Source organism: Crinia signifera, chromosome 4, assembly GCF_055691185.1.
Source record: "Crinia signifera chromosome 4, ASM5569118v1, whole genome shotgun sequence".
Classification (NCBI taxonomy): Eukaryota; Metazoa; Chordata; class Amphibia; order Anura; family Myobatrachidae; genus Crinia; species Crinia signifera.
In genome coordinates this window covers 45,095,007-45,120,205 of record NC_139220.1, presented here as the reverse complement: position 1 = coordinate 45,120,205, position 25,199 = coordinate 45,095,007, and the positions used below count along the sequence as shown (strand labels likewise).

The window sequence follows — 25,199 nt, the reverse complement described above, 5'->3', positions numbered from 1 at the left end:
TGAATAATCAGTGCTGTTGCGAGGAGCGCTGTTGCGAGGAAGGCCATATTGCAGACATGGATCGACACGGCACTGCCAACATTACAACTCTTTCGGGACAAACTTCTCCATGTTTTTAATATGGATTGGGTGGAATGTCTGCTTGAGAGGGAGAGACACTCAGAAAAGTTTTTTGCGGTATGGGAAAGATATATATCCACGTTACCCCTATCTCTAAGGCAAAAAATAGCAAACTCAATGGTATATTCTTCGTGAACTCTCAGGCGACCTTCCTGGGAACATCTATGCCTGGGACCTAGATTAATGGTACATTGTCATAATATGAAAGTACTCCTCTTATTCTCAAGCATTAGTAGAATATATGATATATTGTCTGAAATGGCTCGTATTTGAAACTGTATACATTGACCACTTTATTTCAATTGTTTGTTAATAACAAATGTACAAGACTGTATTGTATAATGTTTCAATAACATTTTATTGGGAAAAAAATGGAGATGCACATGTGGACTTTCTTCAGAATAAAAACATCATCTCTATACTTCCTTTTGTATGTTTACACATAATTATAATAATTATGTGTAAACAGCTATTGTAATTATTAATATAAGTAGCACTAGTACTAGTAGTAATAGTAGTAATATTTATATAAAAATAGTAATAAAAATAATTGTATTTACATAGCAATTTTTCCAATAAGATGTTTTAAAATTCACATTAAGCCACACGGATTGCGCCAAAATTCAAATTATGCCACACGGAATGGTCCAAAATTCACATTATGCTGTGCAAAAGGAATCAAAATCCACATTATGTTGCGCAGTAGGAGCCAAAATTAACATTATGCCACATGGAGTGGGACACAATGCAGGGACCGTGTTGGCGGAGACGCAGGGACAGTGACGGCAGGGTGACACAGGGTGCTAGGGAGGGATAGAGAGACATAGGGCACTATGGAGGGCAGAGACATACACACAGTGCTAGGGAGGGCAGAGAGACACAGGGCGCTAGGGAGGGCAGATAGATGCAGGGCGCTAGAGAGATGTAGGGTGCTAGGGAGGACAGAGATATGCAGGTTGTGGTGGAAGCCGGGGAAAGGGGGAATTGGCTGGTACTGAATTAGGATGAGGAGTGCTGCGTGTTAGAGGAGAGCCAGGACAGACTAGGTGGGAGCTGGGGACAGCAGGAGTAGGCTGGCACAGAACATAAGGAAGCTGGGTACTGCCCCACTCATTAAAGAGAGTAAGGGGACTGTCACTGCTGGGGCCAGGGCAGGCGTACTGCGATGCTGACACATCCCTTGTAGCAGCAGGGAAGGTAGGAGATGGGGAAAGTACAATAGAGAGGGGGCAGAGCCATGTGTGTACCTGGGTCTTGCAGGGGCTGGGGTGGCTGTCCTCTCAGAACTCTCCCCCAGCCTGACTCACGCTGCCGCCGCAGCCGCCGCAGTGCTATCCCCTCCGGCAGCCGTTTGAAATATGGCTCCACTTGGTGAGCCAATCGGAGTCAATCACCGCGGCTGCCGGAACATGAGTTTTGATTGACTGGCGGCCGGTGCCACATATGAAATAGCCGCTAACTGACTGGGGTGGGGGAAGCCTGTGCTACGCTGAGTGCTCTGTCTGTATAGTAGTGAGTGCAGGAGAGGAGCGGGGTGAGGGGGGTGAATGTGACTGGATGTGGTGGTGGCTCAAGACACTGGGTAACAGAGTGGCATGGTGGGCACATGGCACCCTGCCCCCCTGGCCCAGCCCGCCACTGATTATCTCTTATCCGAAATGTTCGGGACCACAAACATTTTGGATAAGGGATTTTTGCATGGAATATTTTTTCATACTTTCCTGGTCCCCTGATGGTGCCCAGATGGTCCTACAGGATCCTCTTCAGCAGCAGCTCTGGTCCCAGGGGTGCATTGCACCCGTGCTCTCGCGCATTGCACCCTGGGGCCAGAAATGCCGCTAAAGAGAATCCTGAAGGCCGCCGTGCACATCGGTATGAAAAAAGGGGCGGGGGAAAAAACACGAAACCACGGTTTTCTGAATGTTTCGTTTTTTGGAGTACACGGATAAGGGAAACTTGACCTGTAGTTTTCCATAGTAATCAGCAACGTGTCAGATGATTTGTTGAGGTTACTGTCGGTGGAGTTGAGTACCTCCCAATTGTCCCAATTTTATTGGACCAGTCACGATTTTTTTTCAATCATCCAGCTTTCCCACCCACGGGCAGCATTGTTCCATGGTGGGGCAGGGGGCAGTTGGGAGCCCTTCTTTCACTCGCTGCTCATGTGGACAGCATCTATACGCCGGGAGAGAGGGGGGGCATGCCAGCAGCATGGGTGCGCTCCTTATTCATTAGGCCTTGCCCACTATTGCCAGCATGTGTCCTTCCCAGATTCAGATAGTTGGGAGGCATTGTTATAATTCTTGAGAATTTGGGGTATTTTTAAAAAGGGCAAAATCCAGTCCAAACCCTGTATTCTGTATCCTACAATAACCCTACATCCTTAGAATGCAGCCTTCACAATGCCAAGGTCTGAGAACCTATCTTGCTTATCCGCTTAATTTGGCCAATTCAGCAGTCTGAATAAAGGCAAAATAAACATCGCAAGTCAAAGATTTTCAGTGGACAAAAAAAGAAATCCTTTCAGGAAAACTTGAATACAGACCAAGTTGGTGCCTTTTATTTATAAAGATTACTCACTGTAAAATTGAATACTGTAGTGTACAGGGACTATTTTTCCAATGTTGTTTCCAAAGAGAGAATTAAGAAACAGCAATAAGCTACTTGTCTTTTGCCAAAAAGGAAGAATAAAAGGCACTTAAACAGACATGAAATTGATAGGGGAAGTGAGCTGGCAGTATTGTTCTAGTGCAATATGAATTACAAGTAGATTAGCCTTAAAATATAAGACTACGGCAAAATATATGCATGAGTTGTGGCCTCAGGGTTAAACATTTTCCAACACAAAAAAAATGCAGGGTATTACCTTGAGGAAAATATAATTATGAGGATTTACGCCTGCATTTAATCTATTGGCTTGACCTATGACCTCCGCCTTTCAGCACTGAAATTATTCAGTATTGACTATGCTAACGTACAGCTTAACGTGACCTCATTTATAAGTGTCAATAAATAAAGGACAAAAATGACAATTACCTGCTGAACCGTGTGTCTTATATTGTAGGAGGGGGAAGACATTTCTGGTGATTTGCAAGAAACAAAATGGCCGTCAGGTATATAATTATGTGTAATCCTATAATAAAATAATGCTGGGAATTTCTTACAGCGACTTAGTTGTGAACATGACAGGCTTCCAAGAACAAATCTCCACAATTGTGTTTTTGTCTTCCCACAGGAATATAGTTCCACACAACTAGGTGCTTTCGTCCTCATTGACCTTGCGTGAGAAGAACATAAAGGCGGCTTTTATCCAATGTGTTTATGAATACTGCTATGGCAATTTCATCTGATGTACCTTTTTGAGGGGTTCTTTCTAATATTATTACTGATTTACTATTATAATAATAATAATAACATGGACATAATTATAAGCAACATCAGGGTCACACAGGATTGCAAGGTTTGTTTTATGCAAAACAATGGTTGGTAAAGACTATTATTGAGAGGTAAATTGCTCGGCACTAATACAGAATCGAGTTTGTGAATTGATGGGCACAGGTCATTAGATTGACGCATATTAGGTCGACATCTATTGGGTTGACAACTGAAGGTCGACGTGGCTTAGGTCGACACCATGAAATTGGTCTACAGGGCTAAGGTTGATAGGGTTGGAATGTCGACAACGGCAACATCGTCAGTTGAAAGGTCAACAAGAGTTTTTTACGTTCTCTGTCCCAAATGTTGTCACAATCGACATGGACACCGTCAAAGTGTACCGCGTCACTATTCTATTCACCCTCCATGCCCTAGTGGATGGTAGGGCATGAAATACCGCCTATCAGCATATGTCGGCTCAGAAAATATGTCAAAAACTCATGTCGATTATTTGTCAGCCTTGCCATTGTCGACTTAATGCTTGTGATGACGTTCCAACCCTGTCGATATTAGCCATGTCGACTGATTTCTCCTAATATAAATTGAACTAATGACCATATACCGAATTGATTTAGTGGTAGTTATAACAAACCTTGGAGAATAATAAAGTGGAGACCATTATCAGGGCCAGCGCAACACAGTAAACAGTGTAAGCAATGCATGGCAGTGCTGTTCTGGAGAGGAGCAGTCCCCATCCTGCTGTGCCGGTCTCATTCTAGGCCCCACAGACCTGAGCTCCGGAAGGCAGGAGCAGACTGTGACAGAACTACAGGAAGCCTCCATTGTCCACCTGCTTCTGCCATTTACAGTTACTACTTCTTCTGTCTGCTTGTTCTCCCCCCAACCATCTCACAAACAACAAAATGAGGTGAAGGGAGTGAGATGTCTGATAGTAGCAGTGTATGGAGGGGGGAGGGGGGGCAGGTTATAGTGTATGAAGAGGTGTCTGGGTGTGTAGCTCAAAGTCTGTAAGCTGTCTCAACAGCTCTGGTTTTTTTTTCCTTTTAAGGCAGTAACTGATGCAAAATGGGCTTCCTTGAGTACAGATTTGATTTTAGGAAAAAGAAAAGTTACTTGGTGCTAGGTCCTGCGAGTATGGAGGGGGTTCTAGCACTGCAATATGTTTGTAGGCCAAAATCTGCTCCACAGAGAGAGCTGTGTGGATTGGTATGTTGTCGTGATAGAGGATGAAGCCCTTTTTCCCTGACCCTCCGTTTTTGAAGCCCTTTTTCAACAACTCTGACCTCTTAAGCCCACACTGGGCGATATTAGCCAGAATTGCTGGCTAAATGGTTGCTAGGTGTTACCACAACCAGCCCTGTACTGGTCACTGGTTGCAGGAGCATGCTCCTGCGATTGAGACTTGTCAGTGTTGTTTAGTGAGGGGAAATTAAAAGGCTTCTGGAGAAAAACAGAGCACTATGCAATATGGTCCCTGAGCAGGGGCGTAACTATAGCACCGCAGCCCCCGCCACCGCGGGGGGGGGGGCGCTGTGCATGTGCGGGCGCGGGGGGCTGCAGTGCTATAGTTACACCCCGCCGCCATCCCCCGCTGTCTTTACTAACCTGTCAGTGTCTTCAGTACGCGCTGGTCCCGGCTCCCTTCTTCTGCTATGAGGACCACAACAAAATGTCCGCCCCCATTTAGCAGACAGTTCTCTGACACTGTCTGCTGCATGGGGGCGGACATTTTGTGGTGGTCCTCATAGCAGAAGAAGGGAGCCGGGACCAGCGCGTACTGAGTGTAGGTAAGACTGCGGGGGATTGCATGGGCGGCGAGGCGGGGGTTGGTGCGGCGGGGTGGGCGAGCGAGGGTTGGTGCGGCGGGGCGGGCGGGCGGAGGTTGGTGCGGCGGGGTGCGTGGGTGGGCGCCCTCCCTTTAACGGCGGGGGGGGGGCGCCCAAAAGCTAGTTACGCCACTGTCCCTGAGCGATAAATCGCTGAGCAAAAATAAGCCAAAATCGCTCAGCGGCCATATTACATCTTGTATACACACATTTACTACTTAAACTGTGTAACAGGAGTGACACTTGCATAACTGTTTTGGGATAGGACAATAGCATAGCAATAAATCAGCTTCTTCGATTTTATAGACTGTGCTGGATAAATTATAGGTAGACGTTGATAGGTTGCTATGGGCAACCCCTCCTCATTCTGTCTAATGTCTCCCTCACAATTATATGTGGGGGAGACTGTGGATAAAATTAATACTGAATTAAGACTTAAGGGAACAACTATTGTAGGGATTAATAACCCTTAAAACAGGATTTTGCCCATAGCAACCAAAAGGGTTTTACCTATCATTTATCTACCACAGTCTATACAATTATTTAGAAGCTTAGTGGTCGCTATGGGTAATTTATCTGTGTTCTCTCTCTCAAATGTATGATATATCTTCCCCTTAATTGGTCTGCCTGATATAAACATATTGCAGACACTGCCCCCTTGACTGCTTGATGCAGAGGGCACCTGGAACCCATTGTGGATGCATCGGGGACTAACAACCAATCAGCTGTCACACAGCAACCCATGCAGGGAGAAGTGCACATAGAGCTCCACAGGGGCCGAGGTCGCTGCAGGTAGCTGGTCCGGTCCTGGTGTTCGGGAGTCCGGACCGTATCCCCAATGTCAGTGGCATAGGTGCCGATTCTGTGGGTGCTCAGGGGCCCAAGCAAATTTTGAGCATCCACGGGCCCATAAGCGTGGGGGCGTGGTCTACACTCGCAGCTCACCCGTGAGGCCACGCCCCCATTTTGCCGCTATGGGGGCATGACCCAGAGGCTCTGTGAGCCTCTAGCCATGCCCCCAGCCCCCTGGCTGCGGGAATAGACGCTGTGCACATGCGCACGTCGTTTATTCCCCGCTGCTTAGCAGCTGACAGGGGGGACTCCCAACAGCCCCCCCACACCGCGGGACACTGCCGCCCGCGGGTGGGACAGCGGGACAGGCCCTGACAATCGGGACTGTCCCGATAAAATCGGGACTGTTGGGAGGTATGCTGTTAGGAGCCTAGGGGGTCATTCAGACAGCTGCAAATTCACACGCTGGGTGATAATCAAACGTACTATGGGCCGTATGTATGCGTAAAGCCATCCTGCAATGAAATCCAGTCAAAGTTTTAATTGCTGCCCGTATGCAAGTTGATTTACAAGAAGCTGGCATTTGTGGGTGGTAACCGGCCGTTTCCTGGGAGTGTCAGGGAAAACACGGGTATGACCAGGCATTTGAGGGGAAGTCGTGTGACTTCACTTCCGTTCTATCCGTTCCACAATCATCCTGTTTCTATCGCAGCAGCCGAGAAAGTCCTGGGCTACGCACAAACCGCACACACTGGGAAACCTATTTGATGGTGAGCATATGGAGTTGCTGCTAGTTGCTGATTGGCATTTTCTCAAGCCATTCGTAGACTTTCACAGTGCGCTGGGTGGCGATTACCTGATCTAGATGCCCAGCAATCATGTCAATAACCCATACTTGCCTACTTTTGAAAACTAGTTTCAGCGAGATTATAGTTGGTAGCAGAGTTTTGCACAGCGCCCCACTGAGGGGGTGTGTCATGCTCCACCCAAAGGGCGTGGCAAGCTTCATATCTGGAGAGATTTTGAAAAGAAAATTGCGTACCTGGCACCTAGAAGCGTGGGTGTGTACTGCTACATCTGAGAGGAATCTTTTAAAATGACTTATTTCCAAATGTAGATGAGCCCCACAGCAGTTAGTAAGAGCTACTATACTTGGTAAAGTGCTGGGAAATGGTGCTAATAATTGTAAATGTATCTGTATCTCATTGCTTTTTTCCCAAAAAATGTAACAGTGTAATGTGGGCTAGGTGACATGAGGGAGATTGCTAGACCAATGAGGGAGAGAGGGAGATTGCTGCTATTTCAGGGAGTCTCCTGCAGAATGCAGGAGGGTAGGCAACTATGGAATAACCCCCTTAATATTTTGCACCTACTGATCGCTGATGATTGAAGTAAGCCAGGTGCATTTGCTGTCAGTGTGGAATCTGTGTTAAGCCCCATACACATGGGGGAGATATATTGCTCAGCCATATATGGCTGAGCAATATATGGCTGAGCAATATATTGCTCAGTTTCTCCTTTTCATCAGCGACCAGAGATGGTTGCTGATGAAAGGGAACTTCTGCCGGTGGTGCCGCAGAGGTAACCAGCGATTAGAATGGGGCAGAAAACGGGAGCGCGCACCCGGCGATTTATCGCCGAGGCACACTCCCATCACTGGCAATATGGTCGCCAGCGACCATATTCCCAGCGATTTCAGCCCCTATCGCCCCCGTGTGTACACAGCAATAGTCCCACATTATCTGAAATCTCCATCTTGTTTAATTACAGTATACAGAACAGGAGAATGATGTTTGCAGAAGTTGACCAGCACATTCAGGCTGCCTGAACCTGCTATACTGTAAATCAAGACCCAGTAATGCATGGCATGGCCCCATCTGCTTACAGCCTGGTATAGAAGTAACCTTTGCCCACCTGTATTTGAAAAAGAAAATGGAAAAACATAATTGTGGTCCAGCTTCACTGAAAGTATGCGACTAATCCCACAGCACACAGTTTGCGTTTTGGCTCTAACACAGAGAACATATTTAACCTCTTCATTCACCCAGGTGTCGCCACAGTGGTTTATTGTGTTATATAGTGTGGGGACCCTCGGGCAAGAGAAGATAATTAATTAAAAATACAAGATTCTACTTTGAACGCAGTGCCTCTCAGCTGACAGCCCCGCAGCCAGCTTAGAGGGATGTTCTTTGTCCGCGTGCGCCCTCTAGTGGTCATTTCATAGGAACTGACACGGTGCTGTGATGTGATGTCATGTGTGAAGCAGGCAACTTTGCTGGAAGCGATTTATCTTATAGAAGCCTGAGACGTGTAGCTGAGCTGCATGTCCCGGCTGTCACCACACCTCCAGCACAGCATCTCCTGACCATCCGGAACTCTCAGCAGCGGCTGACAGCTTGCACCCTGCTCTAGAGGAGCTCCGCCGGGGGGCTTTAATGCATTACAGGTCCTGACTCCTGTCCAACTCCACCAGAGTTCCAAATCCAGGAGAGAAGACAGAAGTTGGCTGTGTCGCTTTGGCTGTTGTGTCCTATGCAAGTTGGTGTCTCCAGCACATGATGCCCTCAGCTCTTCCTCCTGGGTCCCTTTAAGGTGATCTAGCCTTCTTCCACCATAGCCAAACTTTAGATGTTACTTATGGATGAACCTGTGGAGATGCCTACAAGTGAGAATACAACTCTGGGTTTCCAGGTGACTGTTGCATGGGACAATGGCACCTACGCATGGGACAATGGAACCTACAGAGCTGACAATCATACTTATGCCAATGGGACTTTGAGTATAGACTTCACCAGGGCCATGGTAGTTGGGTTCATCCTTGGAGCCTTGATCTGTGCAGCTATTGTGGGCAACATCATGGTGATCATCTCTGTGGTCACCAACAGGCAGCTGAGGATACCCACCAACTATTTAATTATCAACCTGGCCATGGCTGACCTGCTGCTGAGCACCACAGTCCTGCCTTTCTCAGCCACCTTTCAGATAGCCAATTATTGGGTATTTGGGAAGATTTTCTGTGACATCTGGGCTGCCCTGGACGTCCTGTGCTGCACTGCCTCCATATTCAGCCTGTGCGCCATCTCTATAGACAGGTACATTGGAGTAAGGTACTCCCTTCAGTACCCCATTATAGTGACCAGGAAGAGGGTCTTGCTGGCTTTGCTGTGTGTCTGGATTTTATCCACAGTCATCTCTGTTGGGCCATTGCTGGGGTGGAAGCAGCCGACTGCAACTGATGAGTATACATGCAACATAACCACAGAGCCTTACTATGCCATATTCTCATCCCTGAGCTCTTTCTTTGTCCCACTGATTGTGATCCTGGTGATGTACTGCCGGGTCTATGTGGTGGCCAAGAGGATCACCAAGAACCTGGAAGCTGGAGTGATGAAAGAGAGCATGGACTCCAAAGAGCTGACTCTCAGGATCCACTGCAAAAACATGCATGATGGATCTCCCAACAGCAAGTCCAAAAACCAGCAGCCCCGCAGCTCCTTGTCTGTGAGGTTGCTCAAGTTCTCCAGGGAGAAGAAGGCTGCCAAGACCTTGGGGATTGTGGTGGGCTTGTTCATCCTTTGCTGGCTTCCCTTCTTCACAGCTCTTCCACTAGGTAAGCTAAGGTCGGGGGTTAGAACCAAAGTATGGTGTTATTGCTCAGTGTGTCAACACACGATGCACTCTTCTTGAATGGGGTCCATATAAAGCAAACTTTATGTATCTCCCATGTTCAGTCAGATCATATAAACTAATATTCCTCTTCATACAGTATGTCAATTACATGGGAGAACCCACTGCTGAGGTTGAATTGACTGGGGTCCAACTGAAAAAATTGTAGTAAATTATATGGAACATAATATTCATTTATTTAATACTAGTAAGCCCGCTCAAAGCAAATGCTTTAAAAGCCAGTCTGCTGCCTTGTGATTGCCTCTGTGTTTGTGCATGTGTGAGAGAGAAAGAGATGTAGTTTCACTCGCTGATGGCAGTGTTTCGGAGACACACAGACACTAGACATATATATAGATGATGTTCTCCACGCTTTGTATTCCCCAACCTTTGTGGTGTACAAAAAAGTGCACTATTGTATTTAGCTGTTTATAGACACGGGTCAGTTTATCTATTCCAAATCGATTAAAACATATCTTAATCAATGTTAGCTTCCAGGGGTAAAAAACACATTTACAAACATATTATTTTATTATATTAATTTTAAATGTTAGTAAATTTGGGTTCTAGCCCTGGAAGCCCAACATCGCTTAAGATCGTTAAAAATCAATCACAAATTGATTAAAAATATTCTTTAGTAAATAATATACACCGTAATGTCTCATTTTGTCACAGCAGTTCAGGTTTAGCAACCAATTCTGAGTACATTCAGAGAAATGTAATAAGGTCAAAGTCTGCGAAGGTCCAGGATTTCGGCCAAGATTGGCCGTAGTTTTAAAGCAGCAATCATGTACAAAACTCCGCAAACTCGGGTGTATTATATTTCCTTGATGGAGCGTACCCTTGAATTCCTGTAGCTCACCCATCATTTTGAATACATGGGGGCATATTTTTTTTTATAATAATTTATTGAAATACAATACATGGGGGCATATTTAAAACGGTCCGAGTTTGCCGGTTGAGGTACGGATTTCCGGTTGAGATCACCCGGTGTTCCGCTCCTCCTGATTACATGTGCCCCCAGGACACCTATGTCACACATAGGACAGCCAGTAAATGATTGTACTGTGCTAGATGCATGAAGTTTCGTGTTCCAAGTGTATCAAAGGTTTTAACTCCTGGACTAGTGGTCATAATGATAACAGGAAAGAGTCCAAGCAGATCGTTTTCAATATAGATATCATATATATTATTTATTCACATGCTCAATACAGCAACTTTTATTTTCAAGTACAATACTCACACTTTAAAACTGGATTTCCATTGTATTCATTCTGAAACTGGAGAATGTGTGGAGTCAGTGGGAGTTCTATTACTACCAGTTATTTGTATAGCGCACACATATTCCGCAGCGCTGTACAGAGAATATATGAATATTTATATCAGTCCCTGCCCAAGTGGAGCTTACAATCTATATTCCCTTCCACATGTACACGCGCACACATTCATTCTAGGGTTTATTGAAGATAGGATGTTGCTATGGGCAACCAGTCAGATTCTATTCTTCAAAAAGTTGCTAAATAAACAAGAAGTAGATTGTGATTGGTTGCCTATAGCAACATTCCTTCTTCAATAGAACCCCCATGTTAGTAAATAATTTGCAGCATGTGGCGATCAAGGTGTACAATGAAGCTGATCTGACCAATCAGCATATCTGGAGATCCTGTGGTCAGACCCATTGCCTTTCACTGTGCTTGAGGGGAATATGGCCGCTAGGTCAACACAATGAAAGTTTTTTTCCAAAACAGATGGTATTTCATACTCTACCATCCACTAGGGCTAGGAGGGAGACTATAATAATGTGTAATGATATAACTGTGCCCGAAGCATGGCGAGCGCAGCGATACACTGGCACGGCGTCCATGTTGATTTACGTCAAAATTCGGGACAAAAAAAGCCTGAAGAACTCATGTCGTTCTTTAACCGTCAACTTTCCCATTGTGGACCGAATGCTTGTGTAGACCTTCCGACCCTGTCAAACTTAGCCATTTCGACATATTTCATGTGTCGACCTTTAGTGGTCGAGCTTCATAGGGTCGACACCATGACCCATACCTGCTTGAGGAACGAAATCCATAATAATACTATAAAGCTATGGTGAGTGGATAAAATACCCCAGTGGTTTCCCTGGTAGGCGGTAGCTACACATACACGTATTCATTTGCATCGATCATTCATTTACATCACACAATCATTTACCATCTGCACAGCACTAATATAGCCCATCGTGCTATAGGGGAGTTCAGTTTATAAAACGTTTGTCTGTGTGTGTGTGTGTATGTGTGTGTGTGTGTGTGTGTGTGTGTGTGTGTGTGTGTGTGTGTGTGTGTGTGCTCTCGATTGTAGGAAATTAATCCAATATATATTGCATGCCTGTAGTAAATGACGAAGAAACAGAATTTAGGGACTTATTCTAGTTCACTCTTTCTGACAAAATCTTTCTTAGATGGACAAAACCATGTGCACTGCAGGGGGGCAGATGTAAAATGCGCAGAGAGAATTAGATTTGGGTGAGATATTTTGTTTCTGTGCAGGGTAAATACTGGCTGCTTTATTTTTACACTGCAATATAGATCTCACTTTGAAGTAAAACCCCACCCAAATCTAATTCTCTCTGCACAAGTTACATCTGCCCCACCTGCAGTGCACATGGTTTTGTCCATCTAAGAAGGATTTTGTCAGAAAGAGTGAACTAGAATAAGACTCTATGTTTCTAATAATTGTACAATTCTATATAAATGGGTCTATAAACTCACAAGGGTATTTTTTGTACTTAGTTGTAAGCATACCACCTAGCTGTCCCGGGGGCCGGCAGTGTCCCGTGGTGGTAGTGTCACCCCCACCACTATCTCCCCAGCCCCACAGGCTGCAGAATAGATGCTGTGCGCCTACGCTGCTAGACATGCCCCCACAGTGGTGAAAAAAGGCCATGCCCTGTTTTGCTTGGCCCCGCCCAAAAAGACCCGGCCACACGCCTTTGCCGTGCGAGGGGTCCCACTGCAGTCAAACACAAAGTTCAGAGGTATGCTATAAATACTGCATTATCTTGGCTTAAGTACCTAAATACTGGTAGAAATAAAGCTATTCTCTGTAAATCACACTGGTTACAGACCTTACAGGAGGTCTCTTAGTCATGCAGTCACTGGGCCTGATTCTGGTTCACTTGCAAAAGGAAATTCTCTCTCTAATAGACAAAACCATGCGCACCGCTAGTGGGGCAGATTAACATGTGCAGAGAGAGTTACAGTTAGGTGATATTTTGTTTCTGTGCAGGGTAAATACTGGCTGCTTTATTTTCACACTGCAATATAGATATCAGTTTGAAGTACAAACCAAACCCAAATCTAACTCTCTCAGCACATGTTAAATCTGCCCCATCTGCAGTGCACATGGTTTTGTCCATTAGAGAGAGAATTTGCTTTTGCAAGTGAACCAAAATCAGGCCCACTGTGTGTGGGATTTTCACAAGGACGTTCTCACATCAATGTGCACAGTTGTAGATCCTTGAAAATATGTTTTACAGATAGTTCTATAAAACATTTTCTGGCGACTATCATTTTACTGTTATACTATGCCCGCGGTTCCCAATCTCTTCCGAATCACGGCACAATAGAGAAATACAATATTTGTCACGGGACATTTCTTCAGAAAGTGTTAAATTGTGTTTATGTACGTCATCCTTGGGCTCAGTTTTGTGGTGAGGGGCTGCATTATCTTCTTTTTGTCCACAGATTTTGCTATTGGAAGCCCCAAAATCTGGTTTTATCTGTTAATTTTAATTGGTCCTGGACTATCAGCCCAGGACACCTCTGCAAGTGTCCCAAGGCAGCCCAGGGTCCCACAGCACACAGTTGGGGAACCACTGTACTATGCCATTCTAAAATGTATTAATATTTCAGCATGTACCAATATTGGGTTCATGGCTGTATAAAAAAATGTGACAAACGTTATGTGAAATCTAGTACTGTCGCCGGTTGTCATGTGTTTTTTTTTTCTTCTTACTGACTTTGACTAATTTTAACTGTCTATACATTTACTGACAGTTCCTAATCATGTCAACACTATCCCTTATAGAATGACAGCTCAAGGAAATGTAACACGTTTTTTTCAGCAGCTTTCTGCTAGCGGCTTTTGCACTAGACTGACCAGCCTATCGGATTTGTATTCCGAACAAACAGGCCCCACCCACTTGTCTCACATTCCTTAATTATCGGCATTATTAAAACAATACGAAATACCTGCAATCAATGATATATTCCTATTCCAATATAATTTTTCCAACAAGGTGACACTGAAATAATTTTTCCAGCAAAAGCCTGTTTATTATACCCTTTTTACACCACCGCTAAATCTCGGGTTTTTCCCTGGTGGACCCGGGTCAGCGGCGGTGTAAAAGGGGTTAACCCATGTTCCTTTAAACAGGACTTCTACCCAGGTCCTAACCAGTGTAGAACACTAGCAGGACTTGGGTAGAGGGCAGTGTAAATGGTTACACCAGGTCGTCCTACTTGTATCCCGTTTACAGCAAGGGGTAAGCCCAACCTCCGGACCACAGCATCCTGTGGTCAACATGGAGGTTGGGCGGGGGGGCGCACACAGCTTCCGCTGCTGTCTGCTGTACTCTGCAGACAGCAGCAGAGGCAGGGAGGAGGTGAATGGATGCCTGTGTGTGGCATCCATTCACCTTGCGGACGGGGGCTGGGGGGGTGCACAGGGGCAGCCCAGCAGCTTACCTTGGTGCTGGGCTTGCCCCCAGCATGATGACCAGCGGGCCCGGCGGGGTGATCGGCGGTCCCAGAAATTGGAGATGATGTCATGTCCAAGCGCCGCCCCTGTTTACACTGTGAGTCGGCACCGCAGTGTAAACGGTGCAAATCCCAGATCCGACCTGGCTTGGACCCGTGTTCCAAATACAGGGTTGGATCCAGGATTTGAGTGTGAAAGGGATATAGGTTTTCATTCAATCGCTATTTTTCTTCATCTTATATAGACAACTACTTTTACATATATTTTAGGCTTTCTGAGCCACATATGAATATGAAGGTACTTACTGGTATTGTTGCTGCGTTGAATTAAAATTCCAAATTGGCAGTGGTGTGGTATGGAGTCCAACAGTTGAGATTCCAATGGTTATTAGACTGATGTCGGAATCTGACTGCCGGTACTCCAATAGCAGGAAGAGTGCAAAGAAGCCCCTTGTGGGCTCGCCTCGCTGCAGGCTCGGGGGCTTGCTGCGCTCGCCACAGGTTCTATTCTCCCTCTATGGGGGTCATGGAATCCCACAAGCGACAGTCGCCATTCCGACTGTTGGGCTATTAACAGTTGGGATTCCAACATTGGTCTGCGGACTGTGGTGAGGTCATCCGGCACCCATTGGCACCCATTGGCACCCATTGGCTGCTCTTAGTAAATTTGGGTGTAAAATTATGTTTTGTTTGTTTTTTGTGTAAAATATCTGCTAAAAATTCCAGCGTTGCTCACATTTGTTATATAAATTCAAATAAAAAATGTTGTATAAAAAAAAAACATTTCCTATATAAGGTAAACATTACAGGTCATTATGATGAATACAAATGCTTGCTTGCCAATTTTCACACCTATTTTGACTAATTCATTTGGCACTCAAAGGGTTAAGGGGTAGATGTATGAAGCAGTGATAAGGGAGAAGTGGGCCATTGCAACCAATCAGCTGCTCTGTATAATTTTAAATTATGCAAATTGTAGATGTTACTTCAGAGCTGATTGGTTGCCATGGGCAACTTCTCCTCTGGCTCACTTCGCCCTTATCACCGCTTCATACATCAATCCCTAAGTTCTGTATTTTGTATTTTGCTGCCCCTTTCAGACCGCACTTTTTACTCGTTATTTTGCTGTTTTTGTACCATTTTAAAACGGTTATTTGTGCAGTCTGAAAGGTGCAGAGTGAATTTACCGGTTCTATTGAACTGGTATTTCTAAACGGTAATAAAGCAGGGTTCTACCCGTTTCAGACCGTTTTTTTTCATCCACTGTTTTCTATGGGTTAAAACGGTTTCAGTGTTGTGAAGGAACAAAAACTGCATTGAAATACCGTTTAAGGCAGTGGTTCCCAAACTGTGTGCCTAGGCACCCTGTGGTGCCTCGGGACCCTTGCCGGGGTGCCTTGAGTTAGTGGTTCAGGACCAATGCAAATTATAGTCCTTGAAATAGTCAAAACCAGTGCTCGCGGCTATGAATCATAAACTATGTGAACAAACATAAGTGAATCCTGTCCCTCAGTCATAATTAAACCTAAGGATGACATATATTTAATATTGTTTTCTAAATTTCTCAATACGAAACTTTTTTTATCCTAGGGGTGCCGTGAAAAAAAAAAAAAGATACTCTGGGGTGCCGTGATTCAAAAAAGTTTGGGAGCCACTGGTTTAAGGACAAAAACTGCACTGAAATACCATTTAAAGACATGCGGTGTGAAAGGGGTTTTAGCTGGCAGACCCGTTTTTAGAAACGTTTTAAAATACCTGGTCAAAGCCAGTTTTGCGGTCTGAAAGCAGCATAATTGTTTTATATAAACTGTGTCGTATTTTAGCTTTTCGATTAAATCTGTTGCTATCTCTTGTTTGTTGAGTTGTATATCCTGGGGCGTATCGTATAACTAATATTTATAGTTTTTACCTAAGCATTTATAATGTTCTGCAGGATACTTATTGGCCGTAATATTTTTTTCAGATACATATATTAGGTATTGACATAGAAAACATCTGGTTTCTGTGTGTTAACAGCTGTATTGTGTAGTTATCACATCAGTCATTTCTCTTTATAGATGGGGTCATTAAAAATAAATGTTATCCCTTTCAAACCAGTTTTCCTTGTGTCAGTTACGGTCTAGTTTGCCTTGGCATACTGAGCTTCCTTGTTTCTCAAGATTAATTAAGCATAACGTGTTTCTCCACTCCGAGAGTGTTTGACTTTTGTATTTACCTTGTGTAGGAATTGTGCATGCTTAATAGGCTTATGTTGCAGCTAATATTGTAGATCTAAGCTCAGTTCAGTGGATCTGGATACACAGGATGTGATTTTTATCCCAATATGGCGATAGAGTGTACACAGCACCAGGACGCGATGATTGGTCGAAGGTGGTCTTTTGGCACCCAATATAGTGAGTGCTGCACTGACTATGGGCCTGATTCAGAGATGTATGCTAACCTGATGACCCAATTTTGCACATGTGCAGCCCACTGTCTATAAGTCCGCTTACAGGTTCTCCTAGCCACAGCTTGATTTACGGTGGCCCTGAGCACTAGCGTTCCCCGAAACTGGGCAAATTATCCCATTTTCCTGGGAGGGACAAGACCTGGATCTGCAAGGCTGCACTCAGATTTCCTGGCCTCGCATGCTGCCAGGAAGCGTCCAGCCTGAGCAAGCCTCAGCATTACACAGCCATCGCAACTGTTATCGTTGCAATGGCAATTCACGGCCGCATCTACAGACACTGCACTCAGATCACAAATGCCATATGGGAGGTGTACATGTAATATAGACAACCCCTGCTGCATTTGCATATTGGTGGATGGAATTGGGAGTCCCCCCTGTCACCGGCTGAGCAGCATTAAATAGCCGCTGTGCACATGCGCAAGCGTCTATTCCCGCAGCCGGAGGTGAAGGGATGGCTCGAAGCTCACAGAGTCTCTGAGCCATGACCCCACAGCGTCAAAACGGGGGCGTGACCTTGCCGGATGATGCAAATTATAGGCCATGCCCCTTTTGGCAGGCCCCTAATGCATATGTCCATCTTACCGGAGTCTGCAATTTGGGAGGTATGTATCTAGCTTATCTAGCTTATTCTATAGTATTACAAAATATCACCTAAGGAATGGTAATCTCCCCTGCTATGTGAGTTCTCCAATGCCTGATATGGATGAGTACAAACACTTATACCATGAGAAAGGATTGCTTTATTATAGGCCCAATTCCAGGTCTCACGCAATGTCCATGTTCGCGGGGCTCAGCAGTGTTTTCCTATAGTACATGCGTGAAAATCTCTAAAAACTTGTACTGTGACAGTCTGCACTTAGCATGGACCTGCTTCAAGTTTCGATGATGACACTGCATCTAGAGTATACTTACCTGGTGGCGGCAAGCAGGTCCCTCCTCCTCCTCCGTGGAACATCGTCCCTGTGACACTTTCTAAATTAAGGCTCCCTGCAGTGAATGAAAAGGCTCTGTCCCATGCATAGTGGAATCCCTACCTTTATGGACACCCGGTGCCGATTATATACAGTACGTGGGCGTAGCCACGTGCCAGTAAACATGGGGCATTGTCTCAGTGGGTAGGAGACACGGCCATGTATGTCAGGGCATGGCCTTGAATCCTGAACCCCTGGTTTTATAACTGCAGAGGTCAGGAGATGCAGGCTGCCCCAGGTCTGCATTGCAGGCTCTTACACTGTGATAGGAGCTGGGTGCTGCACTTAATGTTACAGTGGCTCCTGTCACTGAGGAGGAGCCGGCACTTTGGTGACGTGACAGCCAGAGCATTTACTCTCTTGTGTGCGTGTGTGTGTGCTATCTTCCTGAAACCATGGCACTGTGGAGGAGGAGGGATTCGCTTGCTGGCACAAGGTCAGATGCTGAGGTTATGGAGGGGGGCACTGCTCAGGGGAGTGGGCCCGCTGCACCCATGGGCATTAGTACTCCCCTGAGGCAGCAGTTACAGCTGATTATGTGTAAGTGCCGTTTGCACATTTGGAAGCGATATAGTGAATCCAGTTATTTTCCTCTCTAAATCGATGTTGGCGATGTTCCTGAGCTGTCTCTCTAATAGCAACATGCATGTACACTAGGGAGCAGGGTTGTTTTGGTGCTCCTCAGAAGCACAGACGGAGATGCAGCCCAGGATAAAGGCCATAGATCTTCTAGATAGTATCTTCCAATAACATCCTATTACCAAAAATACATGGTTTTCTATGAAAAAGCTTTATTTAAAGAACACAATGAAACAAACTCTGTAGGTAACATATACTCTTAAACACAGTGTGTGGTCAGTGTTAAGAACAACGTGCTACTGAAATCTAAGACATTCGGAACAACCTTATCTGGACGGGAATGAGTACCACGCTGATCGTGCTCTCAACAAATTAATTGAGCATGACCAGACTGTGGCTAGAACTCTTCCATATACAGAGCTGCCAGCGTGCTACAGTGGTGACAGGTTTAACAAGCGAAACGTGGAAATAAAATATCAGCCAATCTGTGCCAGCAGAGCAATCAGGGAAATGGACTCCGCAGAACATTCCTACCCACATTCAGTGCGTGGGATGTAGTGTGCTTGTTGATGAATCAAAATGTTGACAAGTAGGTTCCACAATGTCTGCAAGTGTCGACAAACCTCATGTAACCTGATTGCTTTAGCATTAATTAAAATCCTTCCAGTTGTTTAGCACCTTCTAGAATAGGCATGTCCAAACTGTGGCCCTCCAGCTGTTGTGAAACGAGAAGTCCCATCATGCCTTGCCACATTTTTTCTATGAGGGAATGCTGAAACTATGGCAAGGCATGTTGGGATGTGTAGTTTTCACAGCTGGAGGGCCACAGTTTGGACAGGCCTGTTCTAGAAGATACTGTAATAGATAGTATCTGATTGGTTGCCCATAGCAACATCCCAGGTGAAATAGAACTCCCATCTTAAGGCCCATACACACTAGATTCTAGATGATTATCTTTCCAATCTGGCTGGTTGGAATGAAAATCTGGAAATTTCTGGGAACAAATTGCAATCGACCGTTTGCTCCCAAATGCTGGAAAATTGACAAAAGTTGTCATCTGCATTAAAGCCCGTACACACTAGAAGATACTGCCATCAATCTCGTTCAGAAAGGGGCTTCTGAATGATATTGATGGCAATATCTTCTAGGGAATGGGATAATTTGGTCTACGGCAAGTTGGTCAACAGTCATTAGGCCAACATGGTTCTAGGTCGACATGGTTCTAGGTCAACATGGGAAGGTCGACATGGTTCTAGGTCGACATGGCATTAGGTAAACAGGTCATTAGATCAACACAACCATTAGGTCGACATGGGGTTTTTCACTGTTTTTTGACCCAAATGGGCACTGGTTAAAGTGCTCCACGTCCCCTCGCATGGCTCGCTGAGCTCCCCATGCTTCGGGCTCGGTGCCTCGCCACTCTTGGCACACTATTTTTTTCTCCCACAGTGCCCTAGTGGATGGTAGAGCATGAAATACCGCCGGTCAGCACATGTCGTGTTGACATGGACACCGAAACGTAGCACCGAGTCCGGCGGTTGACGTCTTCGTCCCGGAGGCCACAAATAATAGTCAGCTCATACTGACTTTTATTTGCGAAGGCAGGAGAAATCATTTGATGGTCTTTGTTACACATCGTTGGCGGGAGGGGCGGGTATTCGGGCAGGCAATGGGGATCATAGCGCACAGGTGCGACTCTAACTAGTGACAGAAAATGGATAAGGATCATAAATTCAAAGGGAATTGAGGTTTACTGACCGGAAGCTGGTATTTGGGGGTGGTAACTGGCTGTTTTCAGGGAGTTCCCGAAAAAATGTACGCATGCCCATGCATTTTAAGGAAGGGTCTGTGACATTAGGGCCAGCCTTGATCAGCCTATTTGTGTCGCAGATGACTGGTACCACATCTGCACAGACTGGGAAAATCATTAGATGGTTCGGGAATTGCGTAGGGAAAGCAAATAGCGTTCTCTTCGTAATTCAGTCGCAGATTTGCATGGGCGAGTTCTCTTTCCATCTGGGCTACGGCTATCTACTTGAATCATCTGCAACTTTGCAGATGAGCAATCAGGCCTGAATCAGGCCCTTTGTTCATTTGGATACATCCGAAGCATTAACCATCGTAAAGCAAATATTCTAAGTAGAATACTTCTCATGGTAAAAATTCAGACTCTCAAAAATTTGGTTAGTTTAGGTAGTAATAAAGGTGCGTACACACTGGCTGATATAGGATGATTGAACGGCTGATATATCGATTCACCATCGATCAGCGTGTACAAACGATATATGTGTGAGCGGCGTGGTTCCACAGATATATCACGTCGATATATCATATCGGCGTATTGTGCTGTGTGTAATGGGCAATCCACCGACTGTCCGTACAGCCACGTTGGGTGCCGCCGGTGGTTGCAAATACGCCCGCCCACTTGTGATGACAGTTGCGACAGATCGGGAAGTGTGAATGGAGAACACTCTGCCCAATCCGTCCGTAGATATATCTATAAGTGTGTCCCTAGCTTTAGGGTTAAGCAGTAATTAAGATTTAGGGATATTCAGCCACCAGGATTGAGGTTAGGCTGAGGCTAAATAGGAGTATCGACTTTATGACTGTCTATATGCGAAATGTTGACATTCAGAAATGTTAAACAGAAAAAAAAATGCAGGTGCACTAATACTGTCAGTAAATATTATTTTGATAAACTCCTACAATTAATTAGGAGTCAAGCACTAATTTGGCAAATATGTGTTGGGCCTGTCCAACACGCTCAGTTGAACTTCATTAGATGCAGTGGTGTAACTATAGTCCTGCAGCCCATGCGGTGGCAGGGAGGCGCTGAGAAGGTGTGGGCGCCGGGGGGGTCTGCGGGGCTATAGTTACCCGCTGCCATCTTCCCCTGCCGCTGGCCAGTACCTCCTGCCGCCGGCGCTTCTGTCGGGTCCCGGCTCCTGCAGCTAATAAAAAGTGACAACCAATTAAGTTGCTAGAGGAGGCCGCCGCCTCCTCTAGCATCCTCAGAAACTGTCTGCATTATGGGGGCAGCCATTTTCTGAGTATATGAGAGCCGGGACCTGACAGAAGCGCTGGCGTCGCCGGCAGGAGGTACCGTCTGCACGGGGGGGGGGGGGGGGGGGTGTTAACCCTATTGAATAGTTACACCACTGATTAGATGGGTCCGTAACATCCCTAATACTAATACATTACATACATTTTCCAGGTCTTGCCTGTAATTATAGCCCATTGTTATATGTACACCAATAGGTATGTCTCTGCGCTATAAATTTGAAGCAGGGCTGATACAAACAGACAAATATCTAGTAAAACATCAATTTAAAAAGTGATTTGTTATTCATACAGTATATAGGTATCTAAATTGCATAAATTTGCACATCAATGACAATTTATAAAAAATTAGTAGTGAGAGATGGATCTATACTGACCAATTGATAAATGAGAAATATATCAAAATGACTCTTTGATAAAGCCCCAAATAGGGGCGAAACGCGTCAGTTACCAGATCCCCTTAGTGCGATTGACCGGTGATATGTATGTATGAGGCATGAATCCGGATTTTGTTTTATCCCTACAGTGTCCAATGTCTGTGACTGCAGGGTAAAAACTGGGGTGTAAGCTAATCTTTTCCTGCAAGGCCCCGGCCATAGCAGCAAGGCCACGACCCTTGTAGCAAGGCCACGCCCATTATTGCTCATGGAGGGGGGGGCACAAGTATTTATTCTCCTTACTCCCCAAACGGCACATTTTCCCATATATGCACTCTAAACGAATATTGAAACTTAACATTGATAACTAAATTATTGGGCAGTATAATATAAAATAGTGCAACATACGGGAAAAAGAGGTGGATGGCCATAAGAAATGTCAGATCTCAGTTTGCACTGGGATCATGTGTATACAAGGGCGTAGTCCCCACATACATCACGTGTTGGAGATATGGGCCCCCCAGATTGGGAAGTCTGAGTCTCCATCTATTGGGTCGTCATGGGAAAGGGTCATGACCAACCTGCAGCAAGCCTCTTTTACACACCTTAAGCAACAAAATGGCTGATAACAGAGAACAGTAGAGCAGGGATCATTAACTAGCATGCAGCTACAAAAATGTACAAAATAAGTCTGTTATGCTGCTTTAACATTGCAAAATGCAGGGTCACTCCGGGACTTTGAAATGGTTCAGTCCTGGTGCGACTTTGCATTTTGGTCTGTTCAGATCCCCTCTGTCAACCGGCAATATTGCTGGTTTGCTGGCGTCATGTGGGGGCGGGGCAGAGCGGGGGAGGAGGCATCGCTTAGTGTTGGCACTGCTCCTAGCACTGCCTCCTCCATTAGTCAAGTCAAGTCAAGTCAATTTTTTATTGTCATCAACAGCGGGAGAAGAACTCTCACTGCAGACGAAATTGTGTAGTACATAAATACCAGTACAGTAAAAGCAATATCCGTATAATACATATAAAAAAGGGAAGAAAAGTACTAAGGGATACATAAAATCAAACATCATTTCAAGCATTCAACATACGCACTGCTGATGGAAGGAAACTGTTGTGCAAGCGACTAGTACGTGCCCTCATGGTTCTGAACCTTTTTAGCGAAGGTAATTGCTCAAATGAACTAAAAAACGGGTGACTGGAATCGGCTAAAATATTTTTGGTACGCTTTAAAATTCTAGAATTATAGAGCTCCAGTATGGTTGGCAGTTGGACTCCTATAATTTTGCCTGCGGCCTTTACAATGCGTTCTAGTTTTGAGCGCTCCCTAACTGTGCAATTGCCGAACCAGACGATAATGCCGAAGGCCAAAATACTTTCTATCGAGCATCTATAGAAGTTTGTCATGGTGGGCTTGCTCACACCGGCCGCTTTTAAACGCCTCAGAAAAAAGAGACGCTGTTGGGATTTCTTTGTCTGAGCGAGAACATTGCCAGACCATGACAAATTGGCTGAGACCTGAAGTCCCAGAAACTTGACTGACTCCATAATTTCAACATCTGCCTCGTTTATACACACTGGTTTCTTCGGCACCACTAACTTTCTCCTAAAATCAATCACTAATTCTTTAGTTTTTCCCTCATTTAACACTAGGTTATTTCCCTCACTCCAGGCTACCAGTCTCGCTATTTCTTTTCTGTAGTGGGTTTCATCATCCTCACTAATCAACCCCACAACTGCTATATCGTCAGCAAATTTCACAATTTTGACAGAGTCAGAAGACGATATGCAGTCGTGGGTAAACAGCGAGTATTAGTGTGAATAGGAAATTGGTCGCGCAACCCAATTATCCCGTTCACACCGCAAAGCAACACGGCAACAAACCGGTAAGAACCCTTCTTTTTTACTGGTTCATAATGCCATGTTGCTACCATTTTGTTGGACCTGTTAACCCTTTTCACATCGCACCAATTACCGGGTCGAACCATCAAGAAACCGGCATGAACCCCGTAATTAGGTGCGATGTAAAAGGGGTATGAGGTTAATTACATATATATTTGTGAGTGGTATTGGCAGCTCTTTATATTTTCAGATTTAAATTCAAATTGTTTTTACAGATTCATTGAACTGAAATCTTTCCATGTAGGGACATCAGTGTCGGCTTTTGCTTTGTAAAGCTGACATCTCTTTGCTGTTATGATGTATTGCCTGGGTATCAGGGAGCCAGATAAAATATTTAGCTTTACATTTGCATGTTTCTGGAGCTGCCAAGTACTTCTAGCTGCCAGTCATGTGCGACAGCACTGGAAGGCAACTTGTGTCTCGTTGGCTGGTGTGGGACTACAAGTCCCAGTCCGTCTTGGTCAATTCACAACAGTAGGCTGGTTTTAGATTAAAGTTTGCACACCCCTAGGAGTGAAATATCATTTTTTTTTAAATGATTGATAATATAATAGTTTATTTTAATAAATTTTTCCAGGACAGCATTATAGTGATCGCTATATGCTAACTAGAATATGTCAGCAGCACGATCTCCCCTCTGATACATACTGTACCACTCCGCTCCTGACCAGTAATAATTGCTGGAACAGACGGCATACAGGAGAATGCAGTCACTGGAATAGACTTCTGTAGGTGCAGATGAGTCTCTCAACACCAGCATCTGTCCTGTATGCAGTGGCGGCTCCTACTTTATAGTAGGAGGGGGGCTGCAGCTGGACAGCACCCCCCCCCCCCCCCCCCCACGCCGCTGCTCCTAGGTGATCCACAGCATTGATGTTCCAAGGCAGTCCCTGCCTCCGCTACAGTCCCAGCACTTGGATGATGACAGGCACTGCCGCAGGCGCAATACCGATCATTGGGGCAGATGTATTAAGCCTTAACAAGAGATAAATGCAAGCGTCATAACATCCAGCCAATCACCTCCTAACTGACATGTTACAGGCTGTGTTTGAAAAAGTGAGAGGTCATGCTGAGCCTGCTGTCAGCACAGCACATGCTGTAGGTGTGTGCTGCTGCTGCTGCTGAGATTACAGTTTTTAGAGTTTTCTTTCACCCTCCGCTAAACATTTTGGGGGCATGGCCAAAGTGTGGGAGGTGTCCACACCTCCCACACTTCGGCCACGCCCTCAAAATTTTACCGAGGCCCGGCATTCCTCTCGGCTGCTCTGTATATCCCAAATTATCCCACGCAACTTAGTTTTCTAGAATTATAAATG

General features: G+C 45.3%; 1 protein-coding gene across 1 annotated transcript in view; it reads left to right on the top strand.

Moving 5' to 3' along the window:
• Positions 1-8,412: 8,412 nt before the first annotated feature.
• The window catches only part of ADRA1B (adrenoceptor alpha 1B), a 31,085-nt gene continuing 14,298 nt past the window's right edge, over positions 8,413-25,199 (top strand). The window contains exon 1 of the mRNA XM_083181690.1: positions 8,413-9,744. Within this exon, the coding sequence (XP_083037816.1) occupies positions 8,763-9,744 (982 nt within the window). The 5' untranslated portion in view covers positions 8,413-8,762. The remainder of the gene's footprint in view (positions 9,745-25,199) is intronic.